Here is a 12170-nt window from a genome sequence, read left to right as displayed (position 1 = left end):
TTTTGCCTAAATTGAGTTTTCCTCTACATGTCTTTTGGATGCTCTGGTTTAGAAATGAATGAGGAAGACTGTTACTAATAAACTTTATTCCTGGAAGACATCTCCAATAGTATCAGAAAATCTCTACTAATACAGGCCATTTTGTAAACCTGTGTAGTACAGTTTCTAACCTGGATGATGAAATTCTGTATTTAGTTGCTGTGATAAAAATAAGGCAGTAATTTAACAGAATCATAGAATGTTTTGGATTGAAACCATCTTAAAAAACATCAAGTTCCATTCTCCCTGCAATAGACAAAGCACATTTCTGAAAATCAAGTCCCTCAAAGCCCCACTCAAACTGGCCTTGAATACCTCCAGGGATAGGGAATCCACAACTTCTCCAGGCAACTTGTTCCAGTGCCTCACCACATGCACAATAAGGAATTTCATTCTAGTATCTAATCTAAACCTGCTCTCTTTCAGTTTGAAGCTGTTCCCCCTTGTCCTATCACTACATGTTCTTGTAAAAAGATACTGGAAGGCTACTATATGATCTTTATAAATCCTTCTCATCTGAATAATCCCAACTCTCTCAGCCATGCCTCATAGGAGTGGTGCTCCATCTCTCTGCTCATCTCCATAGCCCTTCTCTGGACTCAATCCAACAGGTCTATGCCCTTCTTATGTTGGGGGTCCCAGAACACAGTGCCACTTCTAGTGGTATAACACCTAACATCACATGCATTCATACAAAATGGGCTGCTTTTTATCAGAATGTTGGAAAACGAAAATCTCTCTTAACTCTCAAGAGTTAAGAAGGAAAAATCTACGTATGAATTATCACATTGATGTCAAAATATTAGCAGTTAGAAAGGAGCGTGGGAACTTATGCAGGTGAATCTTTACATACCAAACTAATATTGTAGCCATAAAAATGCATTTCTGCTGCTTCTGCTCATACTATAATCTTGTTTCAACTTTTTCCACAGCAGCTTTATTCACAATTTTGCAAGTGCTTGGCTAAAATATAATTTGATAAAAAGAGCTTTGAGGTGAATAATGATTTGCTCAGCTGCAGCTCATTAGAGATGATTTTGTTTTTCCAAATTATATTACAAGGGCAGCGTATCAGCCTGTCCATGTACTAGTCACTGAAATGACTGCTGTACTCTGGGGAATGAAAGGCTTCCTCCTAAAAAATTTACTACTCCTTTTTTTTGCTACTTTAGTGCTTCATTTCTTTTTATATAGCTGCAGAGCAAAGCAGCCAAGCTTAGTTTTATCGATTTAAATGCAGAGGCCTCAAAAACAACATTTTTGTTCTTCCTTAGTCTATACTTATATTGATATATGCCAGCTATTCCTCTTCACGTTCACAGCTTTTGATGGGCAGGGGTGTCAGTAAATGATCTGCTTTCTTTTCCTTGATTGCCTTGTAAGGCCAGAATCTGTAGCTCTGTTTTGTCACTTCCGTTATCTTGTCTGGAGGATGACAAACTTTTCTCTCATCAGAGAGCAACTGATCAAGAGATTGTGACCCGCAACAGTTTTCTCCTGCCTCACTAATATTTTCCCATTCTACACTTAGGATTAGATTAAAACTTCAGGGAAAAAACGTGAATTATTTTGATGTCACTGTTGATTTGATGGTGAGGGTACTCTACAACTACCTGAAAGGAGGTCTCTTCTCTCAGGTAACAAGTGGATAAGAGGAAATGACCTCAAGTTACACCAGGGAAGCTTTAAACTAGATATTTATTAGGAAAAGTTCTTCCTGGAAAAGATTGTAAAGCCCTAGACCCTGGAAGTATTTAAAAGACATATAGATGTGGCACTTGGGGACATGGTTTAGTGGTGGATTTGGCAGTGCTGAGATAACAGCTGGACTCAATGATATTGAATCTAAATAATTCTAAATAATAAATAATTTTATGATTCTATGATCTTGCCAACATATACATGCACCTCGATCTTAGAGATCCTATACAGTAGGAGAAAATAATTTGTTTGTTTTTCTGCACAAGCACATCACAGCTTAATTCAACCTGGAGAGTTCCTTTTCTTCTTTCTGCTTTTGAATATCTGTTTTTTTTAATAGCCAAAGAACCCTACTTGTTAAATTCAAAGAAAATCCCTAGGGTCCATAATAATTTTTACATGTCTGGAACAGACACATTTACCAAAGATTAATATGTGTGTTAAATGAAATGTGCTCCTGTGTTTGCTGCTTCTGTTTGTGTCTTCTGCAGTAGTGAGCAGCTGAATATTCCCTGATCACACTGATATTCCCAACCAACCAAGAAACATTGCAGCCACAGATGAACTTCACTAGGGTATGGCCAGAAGTAAAACAATAGAAAGCCATTTAAGAGCTAAATAAAGAAAGGTATCATCTAATTTTCCCATGAAGTCTACCAGAACTGCTGGAACCTTCACTTCAACTGAATGTTGCACTAGCTGCGAAATGACTGCAAGAGTTTAGCTTGGCAGCAGGAGACAAAGAAGTGGTCACAGCATCTTACACTTAAAATCATTCCCTTTCTTTTTTGTCCATTACTTCATTTGCTGCATTCCCCCACCATGGTTTTATTAAGCATATGAGGGTCAAAGGATTTTTCTCTTGCCTATTACTTTATGCAGCACACCCATGCAGAAATTAGGGCTCCCAAATAATGCTGATTTCCTTGAAAAAAATTTATTGGTTTATCCTGCAAATAAAAATGAGTGTCATGGAAATGACTGTTTAGAAGTAAAATGAAATAAGTATTGGTTAAAATCAAATATACATTTCAACTGAAGCCTTTATCAGAGGTTTATGATTTAGGGACATTTACTTACAAGGATGACCATGTAGCGTAAAAAATGAAAGACAACTAATTTGTAGTGCATCCCTTTGTGACCTGTAGCCTCAGCCATTCAGTCAGTATGGAAAACCAGGAGACTTTACCCCAAGCAATGTTATGTCTGTCATAAAATGAAAACAACCCTCTCAGAGTCATCATTCTCTTTTTCCTCTCAACTCTTGCTCTTGTCAGGTTGCATTATACATAGATAACACAAATCTTGAAGACATGACCTCTGGTTAAAAAGAGAAACAACAATAACAACAGCAAGATCTCTCACACAACATGCCAACGTGAGCAGGATTTAATCACACATAATTGGAACATTTAGGAGCAGTACTTAATAAAATAATAATACAAGCCCTGGTCAACAACAAAAAAAATAAGTATAGGAAAAAAAAAGAAGTGATATGTTCAACGATTATTCATTCCTAATCTCAAGACTTGTTATTCTACTGGGAGCAGTATCCATGAAAATGTTTTGTTGGGTCCATGCGCAAATCAAAATACTGAAAATGTATCATTACTTTCTCTATATTACCTATTTATTGTCTATAGCTCAAGGGTTAGAATTGACAGTATTGATGATGATTATGATGATTTTCATTTAAAAAAAGGAATTACGTAATGGGCTAAAGTAATAAAAAATCTCTTGAATAGCATAGTAGGAGTCTTCTTATGAAAGGGGGAAGAGAAAAAAAGTACAGAAAGAATGAAGCATTCCTCTAAGCTGTTCACATTCTTCTAAAAACATTTTTGACCTTGACACATGCTAGATATGTTTTCCCAAAAATTCTTCTATAAACCTGATCACATATGGAAGAGCACATGCAATTTCATCTGTGCAGATATTCAGTTTTCCTGAGATTAATGCCTAAACCAGCAGAAGATTCTGTGTAATTAATCCACCTTCTTTCCTCTAAAGTCAAATCCCTGTTTTAAGGAACATTTTGCTTAAAAAATATTTGGAAGTATATGACAGTGGAACAACTGTTTCAATATAATGAAGTGATCCTAATTTTTTTTTATCTATATACACCTTGAATAAGTTCCTTAAAGCTTTGGGTTGTAGTGGTTTCAGCTGAGTGCACAGAGACACAGATTGAAGCAGCTTCTGCAAAAACTTGGTTCAGAAGATTGAACACCATGATTGTATAAATGCAGGAAGGCTAAAGTTCAATTTCAGGACACTTCTTAAACTTGGACTTTTCTGGTTGGGGTATATTATGGGAGGCTTTATTCAGGTTTTCCAAACTTTTGCAGGGATGTGTTATGGAATTACAGTACTGAAAGAAAATTCATGAGATCTTCTAGCCCAAACCTGTGTCCTATCAGAATCAGCTATACTTGTGTTACTCCAGCTTTTATTTTTCTTGGCTGCTATTAAGGCTTCCAGTATGGAAGTCTGTATAGTCTGTTCAGGTAAACTGTACATCTTTCCCTTTAAAGTTGTAAAGTTCTCCTTAATTTATATCCTTAATCTTCCTTGACACAATGTATACAAATTACTTTTTCCCTTTTCTTCTGTACACAAAGGGAATATATGATTGCCTTCTTCTTTGCACAAAATGTTTATTTAGTAGTGTGTTATCATGATTGAAATTGAGACTACTAACTAATTTCACCAATGACAAAGTGGAAAATTACTTTGCATTACTTGAGCCACCTCCTTCATAAAATACTGAATATATAGAAAACATCTCTTGCATGACATTATCTTATAAATACTTGAATGCATACCTGAAGATGTATATCCCTATCTTTAGACATTACTCTGTTTCTTTTAAAAGATGGATGAAATTATATTCTCAAACACTGAAAGAGCCTGAAAATAGACAAATAAATTGTAAATACTTAATTATGTTGAGGGAAAATAAAGTTCTGTGCCAAAACAGTTAAAGGACTGTCTTTTGATTATCAGAAAAAAACAGCCTGTAAGCAAGATTTTGTCAAATATGAACAACTTTCTCACAATGACATGACATTACAGGTGGAGTGTGAATATTCTTACAATTTCTATTTCTAAAGAGCACTATATTTTACAATATATTAGTCTTGGATTCTGAAGTTGAAAAGCAAAGTGATTGAAGATTATGAGAATTTCCAGGATATATTTTTATTTCAAATGATCTTTCCTCACTTTTATGTATTGCTTAATAATTTGGTTTCTTATAGTTCCCCCACCATAAAATGTATTAATGACATAGTCAGTAATACCTGGCCATGAATCCAACATAATTTTAAAAAATAATCAGAAACGGTTGATGGTGTAGTTACTCTTCAAATTAATAATTCTTTTCAGTGTTTTATAAGTTTCTTGAGGGTTCATTGTTTTCTGTCCATTTAAACCACATCTAGCTGTTAAGTTTGCAGTAATTACTATGCAGTAATAAATTGCACTCCAAATCTGGCGGCTTAGGAGATCTGACTTTGTTGAGAGGCATTTTTATTATATCATACTTTCTGATAAATTGGGGGACAAAGGCAGTTGGACCCCGAGTCAAAGTCCAGTTAAACATTTCAGTAATTTTTCAAGTATGCAGCCATACAGTGCAGGCAGATCGGGGCTGGGCTGACAACTGAAGTGTCAGTTTAACAGCTGCTTCATTTCACCATCTTTCGGCTCATAAACTTTATTTTTAATGAGCCTGCCTGTAAAACCACTAAAAAATGACCTTCACACAGAGAACTACAAGGACCTAGAGTGGTGACCAAAATAGCTTTCTTTGGCAGTGCATAATATCACAGTGACCATAGCACAGAAAATATGCAGTATGGTCAGAAAGACATTATCCTGACTGCTGGTGAGAATATTCTGTATTTTCATGTACAAAGATTATTGTGATAGCTGTGCAATAATTTACTACTTTAGACTTATACTAATCTGAACATCTTCAGTGGCTTTAGTGATATTGTGCCAGTTTACATCAACTGAGTGAATAGCCTGTGATTCTAGAGTTGTGTTTAGGAGTTGTAAGCTGTCTTACAGCAAGAAAATACATTATATAATAAACAGATAATAAAGAGGATGTTAATTTTCCTCGGCACATTGCTTGCTGATCTTAGGAAAAAAAAAATCTTAATTAACTCTAATATTCACCACTTTTCTCAGCTAAACACATTGCAAACCTCTGTTTTGCTGTGCTGTTTCTAAGGATATGCTGCTAGTCTAACTCGAGACAGTGCAGGCCTGGAGAGGTAGCTGAGGACTGGGGAAAGGACCTTCCATGTTGGAGCTTGAGAGGACGAAAAGAAAGGTGCTCTTGGAGCTGTGTATGAGTGAGAAAGGATCCTTGGGCTGGGTAATTGAGCTTTCTGGGTACGTCATTTAACCAAAAAAGGGTTCCAAACTGGGCAGTAATTTTTAAGAGCCAGTAAATTTTGAGATGCTTTGAACCACCTGCATCACAACCATGGCTACTTCAGAAGCAGTAATAACTTAGTCCTGTGATATTGTGGGCGCTTGCTAGACCTTTTTTATCGTTGTTTCCAAAGAGCAACCAAAACGTCTTTCTGAAAGCACTGAAGGCCACACGACAGTTCCCACTTCTGCTGTTAGAGATGTGCAAAAAAACCGGTTTTATTTGTTTGAAAGTATATAAAAACAGTCAAAAGTAAGATCATTTCAATTTATTATTTGCATTCCAAAAGCAGCTGAGGCCAAGACTTCTGTGGGCTTTGTATGTCCCAAAACCATCAACAGCTTGGCCCCTGCCATCTTTAAAAAGTGAATTTAAAGTTTTGCAGGAGCATGAAAAAACAAATGGGAGGTAAACATACAGATGAAGCAAAAGAAAGCAAAATAATGCACTACAAGATAACTTACTGTATAGTTCAACAGCCTTCCCTACCAGTGTTTATACAGGCGTAACAGTACAGAACTGTTTTTAGGAGGACTGATCAATTGCTGTTATTACTAATATTGAAAGAGCATCTTTTTTTTTTTTTTCTCTTAAATCCTGTCTTCAAGTTGTGTGATGCCTTTCCCACAGTACATTCTGAGGCACATGTTATATTTGGGAGTTCAGCTGTATGGTCTGCTATATGGTCTTTTATGTTGTATGTCTTTTGGGCTTGACTAAAGGTATGCTCAGTATTGTAAATCCTCAAAATATGGAAATATGTTCTGGTGTAAGGAACAGGTGGATGGGGTACAGAAAAAGTTCTGCTCTTTAGTGTTACTGTGCTGGCTGATGCTCTTTTCACTTGCTACTGAGACACAATGTGTGAGCAGATGAGACAAATGGCAACATTTCACAGGAAAATTTTCTCAGCAAAAATGTACAAATCAAGTTTGTGTTTACTTTTATGCGTTCCCAAGAAAGTAGTTCATAATGTTACATGTACAATATCAGATTCCTGAATTTACTGAAATTAATTTCCTTCCATTCTCACACCTTTTTCTTCACTATTATTCTCCAACAAAATTATGTCCAAAATCTCCTTCTACAAGGAATAGAAACAGCATGAAATTATTTCTGCAAGCAAGCTTCTTGCCTGATTATGTATTGCAGTATTCTGAAGACTAAGGGAGGTATTTCTGCTGAAATATTTGTTTAAAAAAATGCAATCAAACAAATAAGCCAATTAATGGTCTCCCTGATTTTTTTTCTAAATATTAATTATACTATTATGCTTGTACCTCTGTACTGATGGTATAGAACTCCTGTTTGTGATGCATGAGGCAGGTATTCTCCCATGTCTTAAGTATTTCTCAGATTTTGTCAACGCACTTGAGGTCCATAACAATCCCCATCTGCTCTTAAAGATGATTGAAGGCCATGGAGGAAGCCTGAAACAGCCACTTTGCCCAGCCCCAGCTGTATTATATCTATCTAGTTTATCTGACAACTGGTTGAGAATGTAACCAAAATATGAACCAACAATAAGAAAACCCCATGCTGCTTAGAAATTAGTATGTCAGAGGATGATTGCGTTTTTGAAATTATTTTCATGGGAGTTATTTTGAACCCTTTAAAACACTTTAGATTATATAGTGTATCCTTATATATTATTTTGTATAATGAAGACCTGCATATGGACACAAAGTTTCTGGGGAGATCTGGAAATGCCAAAAAGTATCTTTACACTCTTCCTTCCACATCACCACCCTGTTATCGCAGAATCATCAAGGTTGGAAGAGATTTTCAAACTATGCTACATTAGTATTTTTTTCCTCTATATGCCAGTAATGAGGCAAGAGAAAAAGCAATTGAAGATACGTTTTTAAAGACTGACAACATTTTTGTTGCCAGTTGCATACTGTTTTCAGTCCTCCTTCTTAGAGTGAGGTCTGTCTTGGGTAATTCTCTTCTATCTAAAAACCTTCAAACTCAGGATATTTTATGATTCTATGATATTTAGTCTTCAATTCAGAATAACTTGTGTTTTTATGCATAAATTATTATATATATTTAAAAATAGGTTGTTTAACCCATGTGCTCTTTCTTTTACCCTTGTCTGGCCTTATCCTATCTTTGTGATACTCTATGCTGAGTCAGCTTTGAGACCTTACCAGATCCACAAGTTCAGGTTCTTATTCAGGAGGGTACTTCTAGCATATTTGTTTTGGATCACTAGCCCTGAACACATCTGCTGGGAGAGCTACTGCTCAAATATGGTTTTTTGGCAGATACACAGGAGCTATTCATAATTTAATTTGCATTTCTTGGATAACGCAAACAGGATTGTTCAAGTTAACACCTTTGTGCTAGTGCTACAGAAGAGAGCACCATAATCAGCTTCCAACTAAGCCACCTGTCTTGCATTGACTAGCCAAGCTAGGCTGGCAGAGATGAAAGGTCTACTCTCCTATAGTAAATTAGATTATAACAAGTACTGCCTGAGCATTTATTCCTTTCAGCGGCCTTAGTTAAATGAGGGGCAGCTGTGGTTGTACAGATGTTACTCTGAGGAAGGGCAGTTCCTTGCTGCATCATGACAACAAATTAAAGCTGCAGTCCAGCCCATGGAGTTCCAAGAAGAAAATGTGCGAAACACAAGCAATTCAGAAGCTTTCAGCAAAAAATCTATGATTCTCTGATAAAAAAAAAAAAATACTTCTATCACCGTAGACTACTATTTTGCCCTTTCTTTAACAGGATTTTTTTTTTTTTTACTAGTTTTAACATTTAATATTTTAGCTGTGTTTAGAATTTGTCATACATTTTTCTCAGTAAAGAGAATTATTTTCTGATAATAGTTTTTTTTCTTTCGATACAGATTAAAGAACATCTTGCCAAGGGTCAGAGGATGTTGGCTGGTGATGGCATGTCCCAAGTAACCAAGACATTATTGGATTTAACGCAGAGGAAAAATTTTTATGCTGGGGACCTCCTAATATCTGTGGAAATTCTCAGAAATGTTACAGACACATTTAAAAGAGCAAGTTATATCCCTGCATCTGATGGGGTGCAGGTAAGAGAAACATTGTAAAGGTAATATTTCAGTTGATGGAGTTTATGTCTGTATATTGCAGTATACTGCATGGCAACTTTTTCCCCCTGAGGAAATTAAAGTCTTCCACATGATAGACATAACCATTCCCCACAAAATGAAGATCCAGGTGTAAAATAGGAAGATTGAGCTACATTTAGTAAGACAAATATCCAAACTAATGCAGCAGGTGAAATATGTAAAATACTTTCTTCATAATATTTCAGTATCTTTGTTTTTCAAAGTTTGATATGATTGATAGGAGGTGTTGGAATTTTTTGGCACTAAGCATTTCGCTAGTGTTCTTTGTTCCAGTTCATTTCAGTTAGAAACTAGTTCATTTCAGTTCAAAATCTATCCACAATGTTATGTAATTCTGGCATTGCTTCTTCATTTCAGATAAATAAAGCTCATTAAAAGTGCATAGGAGTGATGGATAATACATTTGATATAAATCTCTATTTCGTATGTTAGATTAACACTTGTTCAAGAGGACAAATAAAATGCTGTCAGAGCTAAAACCACTATAATTATTTCTCCATATTGGGCTGCACAACTCATTGCGTAGTATTGGTTAAAATAAATATTACTCAGGACTTTTAGATAAAGATGTTGGTTTTATCTGATATCTGAAAATTTTAGACACTTTTCAAAGATGGTGGATTATGGAAAAAGAATACTAAGAAGGCAGATGTGTATAATATTTACGAAAAAGCTTAATGGTAATTTATAAATTACTAATTAAGTTATTAATGCAGGTCACATATATGTATTTGTGTAAAGGTAAGCATAAATTTTAAACACACTTGGCAGATGAAGGGAGCTATCTTGGAAAAGACATTTTTTCACAGTCTAGTTTTCAAGACTTGCTATTATATTTTCACTTTTTTGGTTTTCTATGTACAAAAACAATTAACTTCTACAGTAAAACCATAATTTCTTATGTTGCCCTGTAGCCAGCTGAAAATATTTTTTTTGAAAGAATGCTTTTCAAAAAATATGTTTGCTGAACAATCCTTCTTGTTTTTATTCAATGAGAGTCAGTATCTAGTCGGTAATAGTTTTACTATTAAGTAGGATGTTATTCACCGAAAATTCTTCATACATTCAACAGTCTGATAGCCCAGCGTGACTTCTTTGTGGTTCACAGGCACATGTCTTTGTTAGAACCAGTCTTGAGAAACTGCTTGATACAAGTGCTTTTGTCCATGGGCCTAGCAGATCAGGTCATTTGCAGTTTACGTACATTAGAAAATATTTGATTCTTTTCCCACTGATGATAGTGGCAAAAGTTTTGCTTAATTCTGAAATGTATTCTGGCTGAACTTGACAATGTTCTTAAAAAAAAAAAAATAAGCATTTTAGTTAATGATTTAGAAATGGAGAAATTTAAAAATATAAAAATTGGTAAGCCACATTTTGAAGGATTCTTCAAACCAAAGAAAAATAACTATTTCAGTATTTGCATGCCTAAATACAAAGAGTTCTTTAATCCCGGTTAAATAAGACACTCAAATGCCAAGTCAGAAAAAAATGAAAGTACCAACCCCCCCAAAAAAAACAAAATCAAAAACAAAACAAAAGAAAACAAAAAAACTGCCAGACAAACAAAAAAACCCTTGTCAAGCTAAGGAAAAATAAATAAATAAAAAAAAGCACAGTATTCAGCAAAGTGAAATTAGAATAAAGCATGTGTTTGGCCCAGGGGATATCTTAAGCATTACTTTTACTGACTAATGATGATATAAAGTGAAATCCTAGCTCAGTAACAAATGTTTAAAATTTACTGCCAATTTCTGAGAAACATGGATTTTTCAATATGTAAACTTATGCCATAGTCTACCATACCCTGGAGTATTGTATTTATTTTTTATTTTCATTAGGGCATACTTTTATACTTCCTAGCTCATCATCAAAGTAAGTGACAAAAAGGTGAAAATTAAAATTGCATGAAATACTTCTTTATGTAGAAGCTTGGTGTGATGTTCTAATTACATTCTATTTTTTTAACTAGATAAATAGTAGAATTTCTTAGTTGATGGATTTTGGTTTTAAAGAAATTACCAGAAAAGCATAAGTGATGTTTAAAATCTGTAAAAGCCATAATTTCTCATTTTGCATGATGTCAGAAAAGTAGGTTATGATGAATTATGGGCAACAGTATTTTTTGAGATCCATACAAAAACACTTGAATTATGAGAGTTCTTGAGAAAGAAAAAGTATATATGTCTGAATATATTTGTTTCTTAAATGTTCCATTCATCTCGCTAGTCCTTCAAAAATGCTTATGGTATCTGGTTTATATCCAGTATTAATAATCATGAATAGTGCAAAAGTTGTGATTCAGAGACTTCATATCAAAATGAATGATCAGAAAAGTGAGATAAAATTTGAAATTTTCCAGCTAATTATCCAAAATGAAGGTGCTGCTGCCTCATGTACTGCATTGAAAATGCCACTTGTTTAGGCAGACAATACCAAGAGCAAAATAAAGTTTTTAAAGTATGCATATTTAGTGTCAAGTTATTACATGACTCCTTTTAGTTTTGCATCTTTTAACTGTTTTTTCAACAATATCTGTGTATACTTGCACATGCAATGTCAGGAACAAAAATAACCATTTGTCACACAGTTAAACAAGAAGGTGTCTTGCATCAGTGATTGAAAATATCAGTACAGTAGCAGAAACTATTGTAAGACAAGTCATTTAATTCTTCTGCAAGCAGGATTTTTACATTTAATGTGGGAATTCTTTAAAATACCCTCTAGGTACACTGAGGCTATGAGACATTATACTTATGTGAGAATTATTCTACCAAGAAGAAAATACAAATTTTAAATCAACAAAATCAATATTTTGGAACATTATTCAGAACTGGTCTAAAAGTACTTGAATTTCCTTCTAAGGAC

General features: G+C 34.7%; 1 protein-coding gene across 7 annotated transcripts in view; it reads left to right on the top strand.

Moving 5' to 3' along the window:
• Positions 1-12170, top strand: part of ADGRB3 (adhesion G protein-coupled receptor B3) — a 443295-nt gene that overhangs the window by 206880 nt on the left and 224245 nt on the right. For all 7 annotated transcript variants that reach the window (XM_088053237.1, XM_088053236.1, XM_088053238.1 and 4 more), the window contains one exon: positions 9048-9242. In XM_088053237.1, coding sequence (XP_087909363.1) covers positions 9048-9242 — 195 coding nt within the window. The remainder of the gene's footprint in view (positions 1-9047; positions 9243-12170) is intronic.

Source organism: Pseudopodoces humilis, chromosome 3 (assembly GCF_049639895.1).
Source record: "Pseudopodoces humilis isolate 2021_Gansu_Grassland_sample_001 chromosome 3, ASM4963989v1, whole genome shotgun sequence".
Classification (NCBI taxonomy): Eukaryota; Metazoa; Chordata; class Aves; order Passeriformes; family Paridae; genus Pseudopodoces; species Pseudopodoces humilis.
The sequence above is the reverse complement of the archived record's forward strand: the minus strand, read 5'-3'. Positions and strand labels throughout refer to the sequence as shown.